Raw genomic sequence first — 23674 nt, forward strand, 5'->3', positions numbered from 1 at the left:
AGGGAGCCCCCTGCTGTCCGGGCTCCCAGACCCTCCTCCTTCCTCTGCTCTGTGCAGCTCCTGCAGCCCCCGCGGAGGAGGGGGAGGACAGGGCACCGCGGCCCGCTTCCCCGCTGATGCACATCGAAGGCTTCCTCGCAGCTCTCACCACTGCCAACCAGGATGGCAGGGTCATCCTGAGCCGTCAAGGTAACCCCGGGAGGAGCCAGCCTGGAGCCAGGCTGCTTTACTTCCCATCTGGTACCCCACCAGCTTGGGACGCAGAAATGGGTGAAAACTGGCCACCTGTGACCCACACCAGTAGTCGAGGGGGTGAGGAGGGATGAAGAGGTGCTGGGCTGCTGGCTGGTCTCGGGCGAGGTTGCCAGAGACTCCGCGTAGCCCAGTGTGAAGGTCAGGTGGGCTTTGTTGGAGTCGTGGCTCCATCCCCTATGAGCTGCATGACTTGGACCAGTTTCTCCCTAAATCTCAGTTCTTCATGTGAAAAGGGAGACAGTCCTGCCATCTACCTCAGGGTTGTCCTGGAGATGAGATGGGTCTAATTTAAAGAGAAAGTTGTATCTCTTATGGCTTCTACATGGACCCGACTGGACATCCCCTTTGTCTCAGGCAGATGGAGGTCTCTGTTGGGCCTGCACCTGCCCTTCTCCATGTAGCTGTCTTTCTCTTTCTTTAGGCAGCCTCAGTCAGAGCAGCCTCAAATTCCTGCTCCTGAATCCAGCCGTGCACTTTGCCCAGGTGGTAAAGGAATGCCGGGCGGTGGTCCTCGCAGGGGGTACCATGCAACCGGTAAGGACACGGCGCAGCCTCTCGCGCCCAGCTGCTGGGATGGGGAGGATGTAGCATCAGGCCTCTTCCCATCCTGTGAGTCCCCCAGCCAGAAGGGGGTTAGCTTGAGCCAGCCACGCAGTGTCCACCAGGTGGCGTTGCTGTTCTGTCTCGTGGCTGGGTCTGGGGTGGGGTGGGCACTGCCCTGCCCTGGTGTCTCCAGAGAAAGCCATTCTGGAGCTTCAGACCCAGAACGGAGTGCCTTTCCATTCCTGTACCCACCATAGATACAACCTTCTCTCTCTTTTATAAATTTAAGTTTTAGTATACATATTTAGGAAACTCTTATATTTTCATTGTAGGGAGCAGAGACGAGCAAAAACAGGAAATAGATCATAATTCCACCAGCAAAAATTCATTTTGGTGTATATCGTTACAATAGTCTTTGTACTCATAGTTTTTACAAATACACATACATATTTAAAAAACAAAAACAAAAATGGTATCTCCACATGCTGCTGTTATAATTTGCTTTTCTCATTCAGCAGCAAAGCATCTTCAGCATTTTTCCTTGTCAGCAAATATGCATTTATCCTGCCCAACTCTGGCTGCACTTCATTCCGTATGTGAATATGTTACGTACGACCACCCTTCTTTTGTCAGGTATCTAGGCGATTTGCAGTTCTTCTGTTTTAAATGGTAGAGTGGGAGATACAATTGCATCTCTGCACAGCGGTCACTTCCTTAGGATGTGTCTTAGAACCAAGACTCACTGGCTGAAAGGCAAAGGCTCTTCAACCTCCTCAAGCCGTCAGCTCCCAACCTCAGCTTCCTGTTAGAGTCACCCCTGTAGCTGTATTATTTTTCCATTTTTCTTTCTTGTGTGTAGAAGTAGACTTTTATTCACTGGTGTATTAGAATCATTTATGGTTGCTGTTTTTTGTTGCTGTTGTCTTTTAATTATTTTTGGCTGCGTTGGGTCTTCGTTGCTGCGCACAGGCTTTCTCTAGTTGCTGCGAGAGGGGGCTACTATTCGTTGCGGTGCGTAGGCTTCTCATTGCGGTGGCTTCTCTTGTTGCGGAGCATGGGCTCTAGGCACGTGGGCTCAGAAGTTGTGGCTTGCGGGCTCAGTAGTTGTGGCGCGCAGGCTCTGTAGTTGTGGCACACGGGCTTAGTTGCTCCGTGGCATGTGGGATCTTCCTGGACCAGGGCTCGAACCCGTGTCCCCTGCATTGGCAGGTGGATTCTTAACCACTGCGCCACCAGGGAAGTCCACAGTCGCTGTTTTTGATGCTCAGATTTTCTGAGACTTGGCCTGTGGCAACCCCTCATGCTGCTCTGGTCCCTTTGACATGGCCCCCTTAGTCTTGGGATGCTTCCCTGCTTTCAGCACAAAAAATGTCCCGGGCTCACCTTAACACTTTCCTTGCCCCAGACCTGGAATCATTCATTTGTCCTGGGTGCCCTGGTTTCTTCAAAGGGGGATTGGTACTTAGAAACCAACATCTGGGAGCTAGGGCGTTCATAGTGCTCCTGGGTCGTCACCGTTTATAGGCCATTTCAGGGGACAGACCTAGGGAATAGTTTTCAGACATTATGAGTCCACAGTGACATTTCTGTATCAAAATCAGTCATTTTACTTGACCTTACGTAGTATCTGTTACGCTGCAGTTTGATTTCTTATCACATTAACATAATTACTTATTTGCTCTATCTCGAATATACTTAAAATAGTTTCAAAATTATACCAGTATTCTGGGACTTCCCTGGCGGTCCAGTGGTTAAGACTCTGCACTCTCAGTGTAGGGGGGACAGGTTCGATCCCTGGTCGGGGAGCTAGGATCCCACATGCAGCACAGTGTGCCCCCAACAAAAAAAAAATTATACCAGTATTCTAACAAGAAACTACTGATTGAATTCATTTACATGCATTTATTTTTTGCCTTTAAAGTACCCCACTAAGGATATGTGGTCATTAGTGATACAAAGTCACTTGAAGTCAAGCTTTTCTCTGTGTGGCTATATTCTGAGTTTGATAGGGAGGTAGGCTTTCAGTTTTTGTTTTCAATTTTAGTTTGCCTTTTTACTTTATGTTCTTAAAAATGTCCACATCTGTATGGTTCAAAAGTCGAAACTATATAGCAAGACGTATTCAGAGAGTCTCACCTCTGTCCCTCTTCAAACGTTCCCCATTCCCAAAGGTAATCATTTTTATTAGCTACTGGTCTATTCCTCCAGTGTTTCGTTCTAATTTTTTTTTTTTTTGCAAAGATGAGCAAATTTTTTTTCCTTTTTAATTTTTTTTTTTTTTTTTTTGCGGTACACGGGCCTCTCACTGTTGTGGCCTTTCCCGTCGCGGAGCACAGGCTCCTGACGCGCAGGCTCACAGGCCATGGCTCACGAGCCCAGCCGCTCCACGGCATGTGGGATCTTCCCGGACCAGGGCACGAACCCGTGTCCCCTGCATCGGCAGGCGGACTTCCAACCACTGCGCCACCAGGGAAGCCCTCCCTTTCCTTTCTTACATTAAGGGGAGCTCAGTCAGCTTTAACTTCCCAGCATGCTCTGGCGATCACACGTTAGCAGTGCACAGGGTGGTCTGCGTTCCTTCTGTTAGCTGCATGGTCGTCTGCTGGGGGAGATAGGGAGCTCCTTCGGCCAGTCTCTCTTGAAATGCAGAATGTTACGGATAACCTCACAAGGACTGTCCTTGTGCATATGTTTGGTTTGTGGAGCTGTACTTCAGGGGAGATGCCTAGATAGGGGATTGTGGGTTAAAAGTAAACATATGTCTACTTTGTTAAATAGTGTCAAATTCCCCTTCCACAGGAGTCATGCTATCCTGTGGCCCACAGGCAACATATAAGAATGCCTGGTTCTCCAGAGAGCAGTCAGACTTTGGGATTTTTGCCAGTTTGATAGGTGAAAACCCGGAGCTCTTTAAAAATACAAATGCATATGTCTTCCCACTAGAGATTCTTATTCAGTAGTTTGGGCTGGGCCCTGACCATATATATATGTTTTAAATTCCGAGTGGTGATTTTGTAGTATAGCCAGGGTTTAGAACCACTGTTTCAAATTGCTGAATTTCTCTTGCTGTTCCCACAAGTGGTTTAAATGAGGTTGCCAACACTGGGTATCATTTTTTTTTTTTCTTTTAATGAATCTGTTACCAGCCTTTCCTTTTGCCTCTTTTTTCTGTTCTTACGTACTTGTCGCCTCCTGGCCCAGGCCTCTGGGAGATGACAGAACTGGCTTTGTGGTCTGCAGGTGTCCGACTTCCGGGAGCAGCTGCTGGCGTGTGCCGGGGTGGAAGCTGAGCGCGTGGTGGAGTTCTCCTGTGGTGAGGACCCATGCCCAGGGTGTCGGGGCTGGGCCTCGTGTCACTGTCAGCCGTGTGCTGTTATCAGGCCCAGGGGCTGAGGCCACAAGAGGGCAGCTTCCTCGCGAGCTCCCCATCTCCGGGCTCTCCTGCTCTGCGTCCCCTGTGTCTGCACGGAGAGGCCTGGGCATCGCCGAGTCGGTCCCATGTGGAAACGGGGTGGGGGGCGGGGGCTGTGAATTGCTCTTCCTAGTCTGGAAGACAGGGTCGGGGGAAGCTCTTCCTGGACTCTGCCTTGCGGGACAGTCGACTCCAGTTCAGCCTCACTGGGTCTCGCCAGGTCACGTGATCCCTGCAGACAACATCCTGCCCCTCGTCATCTGCAGCGGGCCCTCCAGCCAGCAGCTGGAATTCACGTACCAGAAGAGAGAGCTGCCTCGCATGGTCCGTGCCAGGCAGCCTGCCTTCCCGCGGCCTTTGCGGGGGCAGGAGGCAGGCTCCGGGCTGGGGGCGCCCTGCCCCGGGCCGAGCGTTCAGGCGCTGGGCCCTCCATCCCAGCTGGCACCGGCTGGGCAGGATCTAGAGGTTTGCCACGGAAGGCCTGAGCCATCTCCAGCCTCACGAGCAGGCTGCTCAGTGCCTTTGGTTCTCTTGCCGTCTGGCTTTGCGGGCTCCGCCTGGGCAGGAATGCGGGTGTTGGGGGCACACCTCTAGTGGCATGCCTGGGGTTTTCAGTGCCTGATTTGTCACAGACGGGGCTTGATCCCCAGCAGGATGTTGGGAGTTGGAGAACAGTGGACTGAGCGGCAGCCCACGGTGGGTTTTGGCTCTGCTCTGCCAGCACGTGGTGTGTCACAGGTGCTGCCAGGCGCCAGAAGCATCATCGGTGCCTGGTAGGGAGGGTGGCACATTCCGCCCCGGGGAGCCACCTGGCCGTGCTCCCCCGCAGTCACCCGTGGGTCGCTGTACTTGGCTTTGAGCCTTTTTGGGGGGCTTCAGGAATGGCTCCGTGGCAGGTTCCTTGTCTTCCCTCCCTAGATGGATGAGACGGGTCGCATCCTCTGTAACCTGTGCAACGTGGTGCCGGGAGGGGTGGTCTGTTTCTTCCCCTCCTATGCGTACCAACGCCAGGTCCACGCCCACTGGGACAAGAGTGGCCTGCTGGCCCGCCTGGCTGTCAGGAAGAAGGTGAGTGGCTGCTCTGCTGGACTTCCCACCCGAGAGGACGCTGCCACCCAGAGCTCCTCCTTGGATCTCTTGCGTGCGGGGGCTTCCGCTAGTTCCTTACCCCCGCTTCCAATCCCTGATAACCATCCAGGGGATGTCCCCAAGGGCCCTGGCCCTGTGGGCTTCTCCAGTCCCCAGTCTGGAAAACATAAGGCCAAGAGCCACCCAAGACCCAGGCATTCTGGAACCCTTTTCTGGGAGACATTATATGTTTACCTTCAGATATTTCAGGAGCCCCAGAGAGTGAACCAGGTGGAGCAGGTGCTGCTGGAGTATTCCAGGTGCATTCAGGTAAGAGGTGTGGTTCTGAGGCCTTGGGTCCAAAGGGCACGTGGCGCTGGCAGCTGAAAGCACCGTGGCTGGCATCCACGCCCTGGCTCTGCAGCTCTGGGCTGGGTGTTTCCTGCAGCACTGTGGCCAGGCAGGGGGCATGGTGACAGGGGCCCTGATGTTCTCCGTGGTCGGAGGGAAGATGAGTGAAGGCATCAACTTCTCTGACAACCTTGGCCGGTAAGGGGTGGGCTTCCCGTCTCCCGCGGCTCTGACACCCACCCATCTGGCACCTTCGGAGTCCACACCTGGGCTGACCGCTCAGGCCCGTCACCCGCGAGGCGCACGGATGCAACAACTCTGGACTTGGCCCTTTGGGGCCAGGTGGAAAATCAGGCAGCCCCTAACTTGATCAGGACTCAGTTCCTTGGTCTAGACTGGATATCTCCGCTGAGAAAACCCTCTCCAGGTGGTAGGGACGAGGGGAGGGAGAGGCGGAAGGAAGTGGAGTGGAGGTGTGGGTGAGGACGGCCCCCTTGTCCTGGGCACCGCACAGCTGCCGTGACTCGCGTGTGCCTCCGCCCTAGGTGTGTGGTCATGGTGGGCATGCCCTTCCCCAGCATCAGGTCTGCAGAGCTGCAGGAGAAGATGGCTTACCTGGACCAGACCCTCGTGAGTACCGCCAGTGCCTCGGAGGATGAAGGGAGGGGGCACCCCACGGCTGTGACTCCCCCTTGCCCTGGGACGTGTGTGTCCCGTTTGCTCCAGAGCGATGGGACGCCCCTCCACAGCCCCTGAGCTTCTCCATGCCATCACCTATCATGCCGGCTGCTGTGCCCACGAGGCCCACGGGTCCCGCTCCAGAGCCCGGCTGTGTCACTGTCACTGAGAACACTAGGAGGAGGCAAGAGTCCGCTCTGACGGGTCACCTCCTTTGCCCTTCCCAGCCCCGAGCCCCAGGCCAGGTGCCCCCTGGGAAGGCGTTGGTGGAGAACCTGTGTATGAAGGCCGTCAACCAATCCATAGGTGAGCCTGGGCTGACGCTGCTGGCGAGATGGCTGGAGAGTGAGGCGACAGGAAGGAGGGATTTCACCTGCCCTCTCTCCAGCCCGAGCGCTGAGCAAGGGGAAGGGGACACAGTAGAAACGCACTGTGGGGGGAGGCAGGTTTAACTCAGACCCCCAACCTCTGTCCCCATCCAGGCAGGGCTATCAGGCATCAGAAGGATTTTGCCAGCATCGTGCTCCTGGACCAGCGGTACGCCCGCCCTCCTATCCTGGCAAAGCTGCCGGCCTGGATCCGGGATCGCGTGCAGGTCAAAGCCACCTTTGGCCCTGCCTTTGCTGCTCTGCGGAAGGTCAGTCCTGCCTTTCTCTCTCATCCCCAGACCCTCCCACCCCCGAGCCCCACCCCGCCCCCAGCCGGTGTCTCCCTGTCTTTCCCTCTCTCCGCAGTTTCACAGAGAGAAGTCTGGCTCTTCCTGACAGATGGCTGCTGCACCACTGCCTGGTCACCAGGCCCTCCTTTCACCCCGCCCACTAGAAATGTTGTCTTGGGCCTGGTCTGCAGCGATCCTGCCTAAGAAGTTGTGAAGCCCAGGTGGCGAGCGCGGTAGCCCCCTTTTGGAATCAGTGGGCTGCCGGGACCTAGGAATAGGTGGAGAAGCCAACAGGAGAAAATGAGGCTGATCCTGAAGGAACAGTGCCCCGCCATTCCTGGGCCCGTCCCAGGGCAGGTGCCCTCCCTGGAATTGAGCCTGTCTTCCACTCGGCACGGCCCGGAGTCCAGCTCCCTGACCTGATTCCCGGCGGCCTTTGTGAGCGACTGTGGAGGCCACAGCACCTCCGCCCTTGCTTGCTTCTCAGTATCCACATTCTTAGAGGTGAGGTGGGGCAGGCCCGCCCTCCCTCTCCTTTCTCACTAAAAGTAGCTGTTCTAGGCCTTTCACCCTCTCGCGGGGCTTCTGCTCACCCTAACCACCTTCTTGCTCTGAGTTGCTAAGAACTGCTCCCCACTCCTGCCTGCTGGTCTTCCTGCAGGCCCGCTCCTGGCCCTGCAGCAGGATCAGCTTCCCGGCTCGGCTCTAGGTCCTCCAAAGCAGGGGCCCCTCCCTCCCTCCCTCCCTCCCCACCAGCACCAGCACTGGAGGCCATGCGGAGACTCCTCTTCGCCTGACATCAGCAATTATGCTGAGGGCCATCAGGCTCTCAGCGAGGCTATTTTTAGCGACCCTGTGTCTGTCACTGAGACATATCTTCCTGCGTGGAAATGTCCCTCCCCCCGCTGACCGCACCTCTCCCTGCCCCCGCTACCTGAGACCTGGCCTGGAGGGACATCACCTGCGTCTCGTGCAGCTGTGGTCTCCTAATTAAGAGGGCGCTGTTGGGTTATGTTCGGTTCTGGCATCGTACTTCTTTATTGACTCACGTACTGTTTGGCCGCAAAGTGTCTCTAGGGCAAAGTGTCTCTAAGGAAAAGGCACGCGCGCCGCGCCGGCCGAGGGGGTGGGTGAGGCACAGGCAGAGCGCAGCCCCTGAAGCAGCTCCAGGCAACAGAGCTGGCTGGTCCTCCGTGACCCCCTTCCCTCCCGGGAGCCTGTCCGTGATGAAGTCGGGGGCTTGGGGAAGGCGGAGTGAGCGAGCCCCTAGGATTCCCAGTCATCCTCGTCCTCCTCTCCTGGGGCTGGCTGCAGGGGAGGCAGGGGCGGGATGGAGTCGGACATTCGGGCAAAGGCTCCTCCCGGCCCCTCGCTGGCCCCCGGCCCGGGTCCTTTCCCGGAGATACCTGGGAGGGCAAAGGTGGAAGGTGAGGGGGGCTGGTTTGGGGCACCAGTCCACCCGGGCTCTAGAGACTTGAAACAGTGAGAAAAAAGGATGTGGACGACCTCAGCCAGGGAGGCAGCCGGGGTCCTGCTTCCTACCTTTGCGCCTCATGGCCAGCTTGTTGAAGAGATCCGACATCAGGTCTCCACCTTGGCTGGTGGCTCTCACTGCAACAGGAAAGCCATGAGGAGAAGATGAAGGGGCCAGGGGTGGACCAGATCCAGCCTGCCTAACACCCTGAGGGCTCCATCAGTGTCCTCTGTGCTCTTAACGCACCCGGCCCCTCTGCGGCCACGAGGCCGCCACGGCTCACACCCAGCCCCTCCGCGGCCATGTGTCACCACAGCTCTTGGAGCTCTGGTCAGTGCTCATAAGAACACAGGTAACCTCTGAGTAACAACAGTCACAGCTACTCTGTGAGACAAGGGCACAGACGAGCAGCCTCGCTGGACAGACGAGGAATCTGGCCCAGAGAAATTAGGCAATTTGCTTGGGGTCACAGTGCAAAGCTCAGAAGCAGAGCTGGGACTCAAAACTCAGGACTGGACTCCCAGGGCATTGCTGCTTTAGGCCCAGGTGTGGTATTTATGTCAGCCATGGGGATTCACAGCTGACGTAATCCAGAGTCTCAGAGGCCTAGAGAAGCAGGACTTAGCCAGGTCTCCGTCCCTAAAAACATCCCAGGTCCCTGCCCATTTCCTGGACAACTGGCAGAGTGTAAGAAGGCTCCTGCAGTTTGAGTGGCCGAGGCTCTGTCCCCTGCGGGCGTAGAGAGGACAGCTCCACTGCAGGCTCCAGGAGCAGGAAGGAGCCCTCGCGCGCGGGTCTGGCCGCACCTTGCTTCTGCTCCTTCTGCTTCTTCTTCTCCAGCTTGCGCTCCTTGACGCTGCGCAGCTTGGCCTTGCCGATGCCCCCGGCCTGGCGGATGGACTCCAGCAGAGTGGCCCGGCCACCGGAGGGGTCAACCACTTCCTTGGGCGCTCCCTGGACTGGGGTGGGAAGGGTGCAAGAGGCTGCTCAGGCAGGGCCTGGCCGTGCGGCCCAGAGGCGGCCCTGGGCAGTGTCTGAGGAAGGGCTCTTCCTCGGCGAGGAGACTCGGGGCCTGGACGCTGCCTGCATCTGCCCAGGCTCGGCCGGTCCCTCTCCAGCCCCACCTGCTTTAGGTGCCACGCTGCACAGGTGGACCCTGGGAATCACCAGTGTGTTGAGTGTCTGAACTTAACACAGGAGCCAACGGGATTTCTGTGCCACTTCTGGGTGCTGGAGATGGACTGGGAGATACAGGAGTAAAACCGAAACCCTACAACTTAAGGGCCACGTAGATACTTTGTTGCTGTAGTTTTCCACGTCTATTAGTTGCCCCCTTTTCCCCGTTGGTTTAAGGGGGAATGGGGGGCCCACGGCTCCCCCTGTCCAGGCTCCACAGACATGGTTTGAAACTGCTGTTATGAACCCAGTAGAACAAGATTTTGTAATTAGAACTACTCTGAAAATCTAGCATTTATGACCACTTAACTAAGCTACAGAAAATCCTTCAGAGATCCAGAAATGAGGGGCACCCTCAGAGAAAGCACCCCTCCCTGCCCCGCGTGCCCTATGCCGCCGCTACCTGAAGGAGATGCGCCACCGCTGTCATCCTCCCTGGCTGGCTGTCCCAGCGGGGCCACGGTCTGGGCTGGGGGCGGAGGTGGGAGAGCGCTGACCAGCAGGGCCGGAGCTGGTGGCGGCGGCGGTGGCGGCGGGGGTACTGCCAGCACCCCATCTTCTAGGCGGGAAGAGTGTGAGAAGGTGCCTGTGCACGCAAGTGGCCACGCGGGGTGCTCCCGCCCAAGCCCATTCCCAACTCTCGGCTCACCGGGCTTGAAAGGCTCAGCCACCTCCGTGTGGAAGGCAGGCAGCTCTGGAATGGTGCCAGGGGCCGACGGGGCAATGCCGGGGCCTAGATCTGCACTGTACATGAGGTCGTCAGCCACGCCTGGCAGGTCGGGCAGGTAGGACGGCACATCGATCTCAGGCACTTGGCCCAGGTCAGGCACGTAGAAGTAGTTCTCTGGGACCTGTGGGACCGGGGAATGTGGCGGGCCTCGGGCAGCCAGCGGCCTCGCCCATCCCCGCCACAGCCGGCCGGGGTGAGGGGCTCAGCAGACCCCTGGCCAAGACCACACGGCAGGACCACGTCCCCTCCCCCACCCAAGCATCGTCCCTCTCCACCTGCTGCTCCAGCTGTTCTCTCTTGCTGATGGACAATGGGGCATCGAACAGCTTCTCCTCCGTCTCCGCGCCCAGCATCACATGGGTCTTTGTTACAGCACCAGCCAGGGGGTCCAGGAAGACATACTTTTTGTACCTACAGAGGAGGGGTGGAGGTCAGGAGCTCAGGCGATCCGACATCTGTTCTAGGCCCGTGGTCTGGACCACCTTTCCTACCTCATCGGGGCCACCATTAGTTTGTACCACGGCCTCCCAGGCCTTACCAGGCAAAACCAACTGGTCAGGAGCCTCCTGGCTCCCGCGTTGCAGACTTCTGCGGCACCCAAGTCTGGTGCCCCTGGCCCCCCACTAAGCCAGGCCAACCCCCACCCCCACCCCGCCCTTACAGGTTCTCCGTGGTGTTGAAGAGCAGCAAGGAGCTGACAGAGCTGATGTTGCTGGGGAGACCCCCCAGCCCCTCCTCGGCTTCATCTTCAGGCTCTGGCTTGGTGCTCACACACACGGGGAAGTATTTCAGCTTCTCCTGCGGTGGGGTGACGGGAAATGACCGAGGGATGGTGGGTTTCAGCACCAGGCCAGAGTGACCTCCCCCACTGCAGTCAGAGTCCTCAGGGGACAGAATCCTGGGGTGGGCCTCAGTTCCTCCCCAGTGCCCAGGTCACCCCCGTCAGACCTGCAGGGCCTGCTCGTCCAGGGGACGGTGCTTGCTCTGGACCCTGTGGCGGGCACGTCTCTGCAGGCCAGGGTCCTGGGCCCCCGTGAAGATGGAGCTGTACTCCTGCAGGCGCTCTGGGGCAGGGTACTTGGCACTGGAGAACACCTGTGTACACGGGGAGTCTGAGCACTTCCTCAGGGGGCCTGAGAAGCTCCAGACAGCCTGGGCAGGAGGAAAGCTTGCCGTGTGGCTGAAGCAGGGAGCTGGCAGCCTCAGAGGCATGGGGAGAGGGGAGGGAAGGGGATTTCTGGGACTGCCGACCAGCCAGAGGGACAGGGCCACACACGCTACCTTGATGGCTTTCTTGCTGCCCTTGATCTTCTCAATCTTGGCCTGGGCCAAGGAGACCCTCTCCCCAATGGCCTGCAGCTGGCTCCGGCTGAGCTCTACTCGCTGGGAGATCCTGCCACCGGAAAAAAAAGTCACAGGGGCCGAAGGCTGCTCCCCAAGCCCCTGCAGCCTCCTGTACCCCTTCTGCTTTTAACGGCAAACCTGCGAAGCCAGGGGCTCGGGTGAGGGCTCTTGCCTAAATTTTTGTTTGTGTTTGCATGTGTTTGTTTTGGCAGTGCTCCAAAACAAGGCATGCGGGATCTTAGTTCCCCGACCAGGGATCGAACCCGCATCCCCTGCAGTGGGAGCGCGGAGTCCTAACTACTGGACCGCCACGGAGGTCCTCGGGTAAGGGCTCTTAAAACACAGCAGTACCTGCTGTCAGGCCCGATCTTAGAACTGCCCAGGTGACCTCTACCAGGACCATCCAACCTGAAGCGTCTAGGAACAGACTGTATTAAGTTCCTTGGAGCTCTGGGTAGGGATGGGCAATCACCTTGGCCCCAAGTTGGCACCTGTACGTGCCACCTGAAGGGACGTGGTTCCTGCCTGCCGGGGTTCTCAGCCTCAGGCCCAGGTGAGCAGAGGCAGAATCGTCATGACTTACGTGGAGGAAACCAGAGCTCAGCAGGGCTGTGTGACAGGCAAGACGGCCTGAATTCAAGTCCTGGAGCTGTCCACAAGGAACTGCCCGGCACATAAGAGGCAGCTTTTGGTAAATCCAAGTCCCCACCGTGGTTCTCATGGTTGTGGTCGGGCTGCCTAGGGGCTGCCACTGCCCCCTCCCCGGATTACGGCGCCCTGCTACACTCCCTGAACATGCCACACACCGCCTTGTCACGTGGCCTCTGCCGTCTCCTCGGATACCCACACGGCTGGTCCCTCACTTCACTGAGCCCCTCGCTGAGGCCTCCCCAACCACGGAACCTAAAGCTGCACCTGTCACTTTCCAACCCCCAGCCGGTTCTTCCAACACAGAGCCACCTGTCACCACACATCTCCTGTGCACTCCTAGGCTAAGGGCTTTGTTCCCCGCTGTGTTCCCAGAGCCTGGAACAGCGCCTGGCACCTGCAGGGGTCCCTCTGCAGTTACTGAATGGCTAACACCATGTGCCCCAAAGGTAAACGCACACGAGCCTCGCTTGCGTTATTCAGCAACACGAGGTACTTCTCCCTGCACGGGGACTCTGGCTCCCCTGCCAGGGCGTCCTGCGCCTGAGCGCTCCCCTACCTCCAGGGACACCTGCCCGTGGCCACCGTGTTCCACATCCACAGCGGTGGTCACATCTCCACGTTCACCGGGCAGGAGTGAGCACACAGCGAGGCACGAGAGACGAGGCAGAGTTGCAAGCTCAGCTCCCGGGGAACGGCCAGAGGACACAGTGAGTGGATGGCCGAGGAGTGCCGCGGTCCCTGGGGTCAGAGACCACGCGGCCAGGGAACTCTAGGATTCCTTTAACGGGTTGAAGTTAACAGTCAAGACTCTGGCCCAACCTTCTTAAACCACCCTCACCAACTTTAGAATGTTTTAGCCCCCAGAGAACACACCTGATCGGCCAGCTTCACAACCCAGGGGTCTCCACCCCTGATGAAATCGCCTTGGTTACTCCTGGCCCCTCGTGTGCAAGGGCTCGGGGATGCAGGGGCTGGCCTACGAGCAGGGACCCAAACCAGCTTAGTTTTCCTTGACAGGCTGGTCTGAGTGGGGCAGCAAGGCAGACAGAACAAGAGGCACGGTTTCCTTCCGGGAGAGACGCAGAACCAGCACCCTGTCCGAGCGCCAGCTTTCCGGCAGGGAGACCGGTCTCCCCTGCTTGCACACAGGCCAGTTCCTGTGGCTCCAGGCTCAGCCCTACGCTGCCCGGGGCTGAAGCAACCTCACAGTTATGTAACCGCTCCACTCAAAGGTGCCACGGAGGGTGAGTGACGTCGGAACTGGAGCCAGACACAGCCGGCTCTGTCTGGGTCTTCCATCTGATTTCTCCAAGTTACAAACATCAAGCTTAACAATGGATCCTGGCAAATTTCCGGAATGGGTTATTAAATAGAGGGTCGTAAGCAATTTGAAATGGAAGAGGCGGGTCCCCGGGGCCAGCACTGTTCTAAATTCATAGCATTTCTTTTCTGACAAGGTTATTAGACTGGCGTATCAGGGGAAAACCTTAACACACAGTGCAGCTTGAGTCAGCAAGGATTCTGACGGCTTCTCACAAAATCCCATGGACAAGATGGAGCTATGCGGGCCGGAGGAGAGCACATTTAGGAAAAATCAGAGCCAGAGAACAACAGCGCCCCAAAGGCACGGCTGAAGAATGGACTGATCTCAGCCTTGCACGAAGGTCTCTGGCAGGGCGCCGCACACTCATGCGACACTTGATTAGTAAGCTGGGCGCATCAAATGGGGAGGCCCCAAAACGGTCTGCACGATGGAATCCAGACTCACAGGATCTTGAAAGGCCAGGAGGCCAGAAAAGATGAAACTGATAAGGAATGAATGTGAAGCTCAGCATTCAGGTTTAAAAGGTCAAGGGTACAAACACAGAGGATGGAGGCCTAGCAGGAGGTTTCGGTTACCTATGAGCTAAAAGCACGTTAAGCAGCTTGGAAAGGAAGTGAGATCTCAGAGCACACAGCTCCTGAGATCTTTCCCACCTTCTTTCAAAAAATAGGGAACGTCCACTCTCGAGGCACTACAGAGAAAACAGAGCTCATCTACGCCAGGCGCCCACCTCGTCCACAGCCGTGTCCCCTTCAAACTGGTTCCACATGTTAAGAGGACTCTGAAGTCCCTTCTAGACCACAGGGTCTGTCTGATTCACAGCTGCATCTCTAGCACCTGGGACAATGCCTGACATGTAACATACTGGCTGAATGCAAAATGACAAGCTAACGAACAGCCAGAGGAGGGTGATGAGGAGGGTGATGAGGCGGGTGATGGTGGGAAGCTCACATCACACAAGATAACTGAAGGATGTTCTGGCTGAAGATGAGATGACTTCGAGAATATGAAAATCCCCTTCAGATATCAGAAAGATCACAAGTGCTGTCAGGCGGAAAAGCGATTAGACTTTCTGTCACCCCAGAGAGTGAGCTGCATTACAGCCGGTGGGAGGAGTTACATGGAAACAGACCTTTCAGTTCTGCATAAGGAGAACTTTCTTGTAAACAGCTGCATGGCTTTGCAAAGAAATCAGATTCCAGCTGGATGCCCACCTGTCAGGGATGCTCCAGGGGAGATTCCTGTGTGGGACAGGGGGAATGGAAGATGGGATTTCCAGGGTTCTTTTCTTATCCAAGAGCCTAGGACGGCTAAGTAACGCCTTGCTTGTTGACAAAGTCCCCAGGCAGCCCAATCTCAGGGCAAGGGTGAGAAGGAGGTTTCAATTTGTGTGTCATCTCTACCGACTGGCAGCGACAACAGCCTGGAAGGCAGTGTTAGGATGGCCTGCTGGGCCACATGGGGCCTGGGACCAAGAGCCAGGACTGATTAGCAACACCCACCACGAGCGAGCGGGGCTGGTGGCAAGAGGGTGACTTGTTTGCCGCTCCTTATCTAGAGCCCCTGGCTTGGTGGCTGGCTTCAGGCAGGTCAGCTTCCAGGCTCATCACTGGAGCCACGTCCCTATAGCATGTCACCAGGACACCAGCAGGGAAGGAACTGGCTCAGTCAGTCTGCTGAGAGCCTGGGACAGAGATGCATTTCAGATAACACATATCTGCTCTCAAGGAGATAAACAACTACAGTGTCCCAAAGACCTGGGGACAGCAGCAGTGTGGCCTTCAGCCAGTCACTTAACTGATCTATGTCTCACCTTCTTCAGCTGAAAAACAGGAATTGTAACTTCTACATCGTGGAATTGCTGTAAAGGTCAAAGTGAGAGACTGGATGTCTCATGAGCTGTACAAGCCGACATGTCCCAAGAACTTGGTCAACATTTACCTTTACCACCCACAGACTAGGAGGGGTGAGGGGCTCCAGGCAGTGCTGAGCAGACACGGAGAAAAAAGTTCCAGATGAGGAAACAGCACTCTGCAAGGGAGCACCACAGAGAGTGGAGCACAGAGGGCTCTTCTGGCTGGGGCCTGGGGTGTGAGGTGGTCAAGGTCAATGACACACCTAGGGGGCCAGGACAGTGCCTGGGCTCCGTGTCCCCACCACCTCCAAAGCTGACCCCCATGGCCGTATGGGAGGGTTTCCTAGGAAGCCGCAGGCCCGTGGCCCCTGCAGGGCTGCCACACCCTCCAATCATCACACCAGTCAGCTGCTGTGACAGGCCCACTCCCCTGGCCCTAACTGCTGCTGCTTCTCCCCTCGCCCTACCCCGCGCACCCCCCAGCCGGTCCCCTGAACAGCTCTTGCTTTCCCCTTTATCTTCTCCACTCACTGGGGTAATTAAGAATGATCTGCTAATTACGCAGGCAGCTGATTGAGGCCTCCTAACCTTGGAAGGCACCAGGTGCGGATCAGCAGGGAGAAGGGGGGGGCGGGGGGGAGCGGGGAGATGGGAGGAAGGGCCCAAGGAGAGGAAGCAGGAAGTGAGGAGGAAGAGTGGGGAGGTGAAAAGGGAGGAAGGGGGGAAGAGGGGAGAAAGGAGGAAAGGAAGAGGAGAGGAAGGGAAGGAGCCTTGCAAAGGCCAAGTGGCCGGGCTGGGGCCGCCGGAGAGGGCAAGCCCACACACAGTCCTAGTCTGCCCTGCCCCCACTGCTGCCCCTCTGCCCTCATGGAAGTCATGTGCAGCAGGGGACATCTCTGGGCGGGTACCCTGGGGCTGGCTTCTCCCAGGTGATGATGGGCAGGTGAGGGCAGGTCTGCTAGGCAGGAGGACAAGCCAGGAAGGGGCTGCAAGGAGCGGGAGGAAGGAGCCGGCTGGGGACACCGACCTTCCACACACTCACCTGCCTGGGGGCCCAGGCTCCGGGTGGGGCTGAGGGGCTGGGCCTGCGCCTTAGCTGGGGGGAGAGGCGGGGAGCAGAGACATAAAGCATTTCTTCTCCACCTGCCGCCTCTCCTTTGCGAGAGGAGCACGTTCAAGGGGAGAGGTTCCAAGCTGGGGTCACATCTCTCAGCAAAAGCCCGCGAGAACAGAGGAGCCCCTGCTGCAGAATGGGGGGCGGGGCTTGGCACTCCCCACTCCCTGTCGTCCCCGACCCCTCCCTCCCCTTCATCCTGTCCCCAATCTGTCATCTGGTCCTGTCGTTATTCCATTTGCAGTGTCTCCTATCCGCCTCCCTACCTGCAGCCCCCCCCACCCCCCGGCACCCCGACCGCGGCCTCTCCCTGCCCACAGCGCGGCTCCCCTGGGACGGCTGCCTGATGAACCTTCCCCAAATGCTTCTGTCCCATCACTTCTGGCTCAAGAACCTATCCGGGCTCCCAAAACCCTGGGCTCAAGCTCAAAGCCCCATCCAGCTGGGCGAAGCCCCACGGCCCTGACTCACATGTCCCAGCTCTCCCCTCAGCCACATCCTCTTGCCCGCTCCTTCCACCAGGGACCGTCCCCAGCGTCGTAGGGACGTAAAGCAGCGGGAGGAGGGCTCCCAAGGGCACAGACACACGGAGGGCTGACTTTCAGCCCCGTCCTGAGCGAAGGAGTGGACCTTTGAGACAGGCGGCACTCAGGTACTCAGGGCCCCGCGGCCTGGGGCGCACCGCCGTCCAGTGAGGCCTCAAGCCTTTGGCACTCATTTCCGGGCCCCAGCGGAGGGCCCTCAGGCGGCGTTCCCCACCCGGCCTCGCCAGAACCCGTCCGCGTGGCCCCATTCGCACCCCTCCTTCAGGAGGCCTTCCCTGATCTGGGGGAGCAGGCGCTGGTTTTCCTCTCTAGCATCTGCTCCCTCCTCGTTCCGTAACAGCCTGTGGGGGCGCCATCGCTCCCACAGGCTCGGTCCTGCACTTTGGGTGGGGCTAAACCCAGGGCCTGGGGGTAAGGCATGTGACCGAGGTCTGAGCCAGCTGCTGTGTCACCCTCCCCGCCAGCCGGCTGCAGCCACTGGCTCTGGGATGGCCATGAGAACCAGGCCAGGCCAGTGGGAGGGCGGGACTTCCGAGGGAACTGCTGCAGAGGAAGACATTCTTTCCTGCTGGACCTGAGCCTGAGTATGAACCCTGGGCCCACTGGTTACCTTGCAAGAGCGAGGCCTGTCTGGGAATGGGGCCAACCCAGAAGTAGCAAGCAGGGATGGGATGAGAGCAAAACCAGGCCCTGATGACAGCATTTAGCCCTGCAGCTCCAAAGCCTGCTCTATGCACGGGTTACTTCTGCTTATTGGTCTGGGGAGTCTGACTGATAAATGTGCTGCCAGTTCTTGTCTCTCTCTCCTCTAGGCCCCTAGGAGCTCACACAGTTCATGCTACGCGGCTCAGAATCAGCTCAGATGGCTGTTTTCCCATCCTAGACCACGACGTCCCTGAGGACGGGAACCCCATGCCACACACCATTAGTATCCCTCTGACCTGAATGCTGGGCACGTGGTGGGGGGTCAATGGGGGGAGCTGGAACCCAGCGGTGAGGGAAGCGTGGATGCAGGTGCCAGGCTCCTGGGAGCATCCTACCATCCCTGGGCCATGCCGAGCCTATGTTCAACCAACTCGCCACTCCCTCCCCATGAGATGGCCTTCCTGCCCTCTGCTCACCCCATCCAGGGGCAGAGGAACGTGAAAATGTCCACTGGTGCCAAACACCAGGAAGGGAAAGGAAAGTATGCTGAAAATCCAATGCTCCCCTTGCAGAAAGGCAAGCGCGCAGTCACAGTCTTGGTGAGGAAACACAAGTATTTCTGAGGGATCGTTTCTAGCATCCGTTTCAATCACGAGGTATGGGGTGGCCATCATCTGGGACCAATGGCTCTTAAAGGCCTGTGTCCTCTGGCTTACGTGTTCCTTGGGCATATTTAGCACAAAAATTAGCAAAAAAGGGGCACCTAACACTTCCTATAACTACTGATAGCAGGTTAACGGAGGGCCAGAATAGGCAGCAAATGAGCAGAGATGATGTCACCAGGTAAGAGGAAGGAACATGTCCTGAATGCTTACCATACGCCGGCACTTCAAGTCCTTCCTCCTCAACTCATTTCATCTTAACAACAATCCTCCGAGGAAGGTACCATTATTACTGCCAGGTTATAGACGGGAACACTGAGACTTAGCGAGGTTCAGTAACTTGCCCGAGGTTACAGAGCAAGCAAATGGGGAGGCCAGACTGGAGCCCAGGAAGTCTGCTCCAGAGTCAACCCCCTTAACTACTTCGGGGCACCGCCCTCGGGTACATTTACATCCGGGATAGGCGTGAGGCAGGCAGGTGCATTAGTGGGCAGCCCAGAGGCAAAAGAGTCAGGTGGATCTAATGTTTGGACTGTGTCCAGCTACAGACAATGACTCCATTGTCTGCCCCCATTGGGGAAGGCTTCTGGGAAGAGGTGGAATTCCAGTTGGTGGGGGAGGAGACTGCATGCTGCAGCGTCGGGGTTCCTGGTCTGGGGTACAAGCAGGGGACGGTGTGGGAGACCTGACCAGCAGAGGGACCTGAGTCAGGCAGTCAAATACTCCAGCCTTCAGGGGGCACGGTGTGGGCACCCAGGAAGGAGAAGCTCTATGCCCCTCTCAGCTTGCTCATGGCCAGAGAAAGATAGGACCCGTACAGGACAAAGGGTTGAATGAGTGAATACACTCAGGTCAGTGGTGGCACACAGTTAACGTAATGCAAATATTAGTTGTTACAAAAATATTAAAAATAGGTTTTGCCACAATTTTAATTAACTAACATGCAATTAATCAATTAGAGTCTGTCTCTGCTGCTGGAGTATATCCTCTGGCTGGGCAGAGATGCTGCCTTAGTCGTTGCTGTAACTAAAGAGAGCAGCACAGAGCCCTGCACACAAGAAGTGTTGGGCGAATATTCGCTGACTGCGGGAATAAGCGAAGGAACAGGGCCCCCCAGTGGGGGGAAGAGCATGAGCTGGGAGAGCTGTACCACCACTGGGTGGGTGCACAAGGAACCCAGGGGCTAAGAGGGACAGGAGGTAGTGAGCTCTTATGATAAAATTCGAAGCTGGGCACCCAGCTTGGCCCCTTGGGCACAAGAAAGCCAGCTGGGTCCCCCTCAGGACCAAGAATCACCACAAGGGGTGCTCTGAGAGGGTGCATTCTGGGATTGGAGAGATGACTGCCCAGGGCGGGGAGCAGCCCCCGAGCAGGTGAGGGTGGCAGCAGCACCCACCTGCTGAAGACGTCTCCGGAGACCTTCTGTAGGTGCTGCAGGGCATCCGCCACCTGCTGGATGGCCTCCTCTCGCCGCAGGTCTGGCTGTATGAGGGGCACCGCGTAGGTCTGATCGGCCAACGGACTCTGGGTCCCCGTGGGGGTCATGGTGCCTGGGGGTGGGAACTGAGCATCAGGACTACCCGCACACCCACCTGCCACGGGGCGAGGTGACGGGCGCACAGCCCCCCGCCCAGCAGTCTGCACGGGCTGGCGCGGGGGGACACAGCACTGGGTGGGAGGCTGGGCGCTCACAGGAGCTGGTGTTCTGCTGAAGCTTGTTGGGTGAACGAGGAAGGGAAGTTGCTAAGGGCCAGAGACTGACATGAAGCATTCAGAGGAGGTGCAACGCTGACTGGCTGCCGGGAGGCACTTGGAACCCAGCTAGGCACCCCTTCCCCACCTCATCTCACTTCAACCTCCAAAGCCTGGATGAACAAGAAAGAAACCCTGGCTGCAGAGTGAAAAAGAGGGAAGGGTTTTTGGGGGAAGTTGCCTGTGTCAACTCCCAAACGGAACCCGGGTCTGGGAAGCACAGACAACGTGGACTCGAGCGTCCTGCTCCCGAGACAGGACAGGCAGTGGCTGCAGACTCCAGGGCTAAGGATGTCCGGGCTCTGCTCTCCCAGGCCAGAGCTAAGGGGGGCCAGGAGGAAGGCGGGGCACATGGGGGTAGGGGACAGGGGGGCAGTCAGCCTATTTATACTGGGTTTAATTAACTCTGCTCCCTGCTGCCACCAAAGCAGCAATCACACTGCAGACGGCACTGATTTGATTGGCGAGAGGTACCGGGCAGAATATCAAGGCACCAAGCCCCTATAAACAGGCCTAGTCGCAGCCCCTCGGCAGAAGAGTGAGGAAGACACTAAGCAGGCCTGGCACTGTGCCCCAGACCTGCTCTTCTAGGCACCACGCTGGGGTCCCTGGTTGCAACAGAGGTGTGGGTGGGGCTGGGTAAGTGTGGCATGGAGGGTTTAGGAGGCTTCATTTGAGTTTCAAGTGCTGTGTGACCTGGGGTAAGTTGTTTGCCTTCTCTGAATCTGTTTCTTTCCATTTCTCATCCTACAGACTGAGAATGGCACTGCCCTTCTCAATGGGCAGTGGTTATTCTCAATGTTTCACGCCAATCTCCTCAGCAAGCTGGAGCTTATCCTCTGTTGGCCTCCCCTGCCCTTCCTTCCACCCAACTTGTTCTCGCCTACCCTTCCTAGGCCAGCACTTCTCCTGGTCCGAGATGACCATTCTGCTCTCCAAGTTTTTCTCCAGCAGTGAGCTCCTCAGCTTCCTAGACCTGAACCTGCAGAGAATCCTCATCAGGGCCCAGGAGTAACTCACCTCCCCGCTTCTCTCCCCGCCCATCAAATGACCAAAGTGGAGCCAGCTGATCCCAAACCACTTGAGGAACCTGACCCTCTGGGAACTCGCTGCCTTTCAAAAACCCCACCCCCATCCCTCTTGGCATTTACACTGATGCAAATCTGCCTGGAGTCCTAACTTAGCTCCTACCTCAGTTTTCCCATCTGTAAGACAGAGAGGGAGTAAAAGGCAGAAAGAAGGTACTTTCTGGGCTCATCTTGTGACGTATTCCTCATGGTCAGGCACCACACCCTGCGTGTGTGTCCATGCACGACGGGGTAGAACAGGCACAAAGCTCCTAAGCGAGGAAGGAGCAGGTCTGTTCAGGGATTAAGAAACGCTACAGCTTCGTTTAGCACTTTACTCATTCTGTCTGCTGACAGGTGCTCATCGACTGTCAGGTGCTGGCCATGATCACAACAAAGATGAAGAGGATGCTATACTAGCTGTGAAGACAGCCTGGAAAGCAATTAAACAGCAGGTGATAAATGCTCTAATCCAGCCATGAATCCAGTGCTAGGGGACACTGAGGAAGGAGTGAGTGACAAACCCCTTCTGGGGTCAGGGGAGTCAGGAATAGCTCTTAGCAGAAGCTGTACCTCCCCGCCAGACCCAGGGAGACAGGGCAGGGCGAGCACCCCAGGCAGAAGGGACAATTGAACAAAGGTGTGTAGGGGAAGGGCAAGTGGTTTGGGCAATGAGGAGGAAACCATCCTTGGCTAAGTAGCAAAAAAAAAAGAGGCCAGACTGTGAAAAACACTGAATACCACGGCAAGGAGTGTGGACTCGAGCCTGCAGGCCCGGAATGAAAACCTCAGACCTGTCGTCCAATACAGGAGCCACTAGCTACATGAGCTATGGAGCACTTGAAATGTAGTCTACGTGTAAACTATACACCAAATTTCAAACTTCCTAGTAAAAAAGGAATGTAAAGTATCTCATTAAAATTTTAAATATTGATTACATGCTGAAATGACCGTATTTTAAATACAGCGGGCTAAATAAAACACATCACTAAGTTAATTTCGCCGTTTCCTTTTAAAGTCACATATGTGGCTCGCATAATATTTCTATGGGACGGCGCTACCTTAGAGAATCTGGTAAAAACTGTGGATTCCCCCAGAAAAGTGAACATAGAGCAAACCCGCTCTCACAAAGCTGTTGATAAATTTCGAAGTGCTCGGGATACCTCCCGCGACCCACGCCCGACACCCAGCTCGGAGGCAGGCAACGGGGACCCAAGCAGGGTTAAAGCGGTGTGGGGTCATCCAGGGGCCGGGAGGGGTGGCCGCAAACGGAGGGTCTGAGCATCCACTGCAGCTCGTTCCGAGAGCCGGGCCCTCCCCGCGAACCGACAGGGGCGGGGGGCGCCGACCCTCCTACTGAGGCCCAGGCCGGCCCCGCGGGTCCGCCAGCCAGCCGGCGGCCGAGGCGGAAGTCACCGGGCCCGGGCCTCCCGCCTCGGCTCCCGGCCCGGCGGCGTCCCCCGGAGCCGCTCCCGCCTCCTTCCGTCCCCTCCGCGACCGGCCCCCACCCCCGCCCCGCGCGTCCCGGCCAGGCCCGCGCCCTCACCTGCGCGACGCCCGCCGCTTCCGCTCCGCCAGCCGGGCCCAGCCGCCGCCCGCTCCGCCTCCCCGGCGCTCCCGGCCCCGAGCTCTGGCCCCGCCTCCAGCCGCCAGTTCCGCTCGCTCGGCGCCGCGGTTCAGGGGCCCTAGCCGCCCGCGCGTCGATCCCTCAGGCCTCAGCTCGCCCCCAGCCCCTGAGCGGCTCCTCGCCCCGCCACCGGGCACGACCCCGGCGCCCTCTGCCCCTTCTCCCCGCGCAGCCCCGCCCCTCCCCGCGCAGCCCCGCCCCTCCTCGCGCAGCCCCTCCCCTCCCTCCGCGCCCCCTCCACACAGGCTCGGAGGCGTATTTGACTGACTGCCTCTTCTCTTTCAGCCCGGATTTTCTGGGATTGGGATCTGCGGGCCGAGCTCCCCGCAGAGTCCGCCCGGTGCCCGCCCCGCCTTAAAAAGTAAAAATAAATGCCGGACACAGAAGGACAAAAGCTGTACGAGTCCACGCTGTGCGAGGTGTTCAGAGCCGTCAGATCCAAACAGAGCCAGAACGGCGGTTACGAAGGGGGCGTTATTGTTTAGAGGGTACAGAGCTCGTGACGGTTTTCTCCTGGACCACACTTTAGTCGGGCTCCTTTGAATCCTCTTCCAACTAGGCCTCCACTTGCGTCGCCCAGTTTTAGCGAGAATCCTGTTACTCGTTTTAGCCAGAACCTCCCCCCACCCCACCCCGCCCTCTTATCTGACCAAATGCCTCCCTCCCCCGTCCCCAGGTGACGTCCCATCCCTCACCTGCCTGCCTGCAGCAAGAATCCTAGCCAAGAGTTACCCAACCCTCTT

At 57.6% G+C, this 23674-nt stretch overlaps 2 protein-coding genes across 6 annotated transcripts in view; one reads left to right on the forward strand and one right to left on the reverse strand.

Moving 5' to 3' along the window:
* DDX11 (DEAD/H-box helicase 11) overlaps window positions 1–7534 on the forward strand; it is a 31483-nt gene extending 23949 nt beyond the window's left edge. The window contains exons 17-27 of the mRNA XM_060164355.1: window positions 58–189; window positions 677–789; window positions 4039–4111; window positions 4431–4534; window positions 5129–5278; window positions 5540–5608; window positions 5727–5827; window positions 6175–6259; window positions 6535–6613; window positions 6790–6944; window positions 7042–7534. Coding sequence (XP_060020338.1) covers window positions 58–189; window positions 677–789; window positions 4039–4111; window positions 4431–4534; window positions 5129–5278; window positions 5540–5608; window positions 5727–5827; window positions 6175–6259; window positions 6535–6613; window positions 6790–6944; window positions 7042–7071 — 1091 coding nt within the window. The 3' untranslated portion in view covers window positions 7072–7534. The remainder of the gene's footprint in view (window positions 1–57; window positions 190–676; window positions 790–4038; window positions 4112–4430; window positions 4535–5128; window positions 5279–5539; window positions 5609–5726; window positions 5828–6174; window positions 6260–6534; window positions 6614–6789; window positions 6945–7041) is intronic.
* Window positions 7535–7980: 446 nt separating this feature from the next.
* On the reverse strand, window positions 7981–22972 carry WASHC1 (WASH complex subunit 1). Of its 5 annotated transcripts, none has more exons than XM_060164351.1 (12): window positions 21429–21529; window positions 21125–21219; window positions 19882–20035; window positions 11627–11738; window positions 11294–11440; window positions 11007–11143; window positions 10621–10756; window positions 10265–10466; window positions 10019–10171; window positions 9246–9398; window positions 8508–8576; window positions 7981–8371 (listed from the first exon to the last, which is right to left on the reverse strand). In XM_060164351.1, the coding sequence occupies exons 1-12, from the start codon at window positions 21512–21514 to the stop codon at window positions 8232–8234; spliced, it is 1584 nt and encodes a 527-aa protein (XP_060020334.1). In that variant the 5' UTR covers window positions 21515–21529; the 3' UTR covers window positions 7981–8231. The 5 variants fall into 5 exon arrangements, with proteins under 5 accessions (XP_060020334.1, XP_060020333.1, XP_060020335.1 ...); XM_060164350.1 differs by having other exon boundaries at window positions 10019–10174; XM_060164352.1 differs by lacking the exons at window positions 21125–21219; window positions 21429–21529 and adding an exon at window positions 22851–22972 and having other exon boundaries at window positions 10019–10174.
* Window positions 22973–23674: the final 702 nt, after the last annotated feature.

The sequence above is a fragment of the Lagenorhynchus albirostris genome, chromosome 11, assembly GCF_949774975.1.
Source record: "Lagenorhynchus albirostris chromosome 11, mLagAlb1.1, whole genome shotgun sequence".
NCBI lineage: Eukaryota > Metazoa > Chordata > Mammalia > Artiodactyla > Delphinidae > Lagenorhynchus > Lagenorhynchus albirostris.

Excerpts from the sequence above, each read along its gene's own strand:
- WASHC1 (XM_060164350.1), bottom strand. The coding sequence starts at position 21,514 with ATGAGGAATACGTCACAAGATGAGCCCAGAAAGTACCTTCTTTCTGCC. Across the intron at positions 11,144-11,293 it reads TGGACGAGCAGGCCCTGCAG|GAGAAGCTGAAATACTTCCC; the intron begins GTCTGACGGGGG and ends ACCCCACCGCAG. Across the intron at positions 10,757-11,006 it reads TTCAACACCACGGAGAACCT|GTACAAAAAGTATGTCTTCC; the intron begins GTAAGGGCGGGG and ends CCTCCTCTGTAG.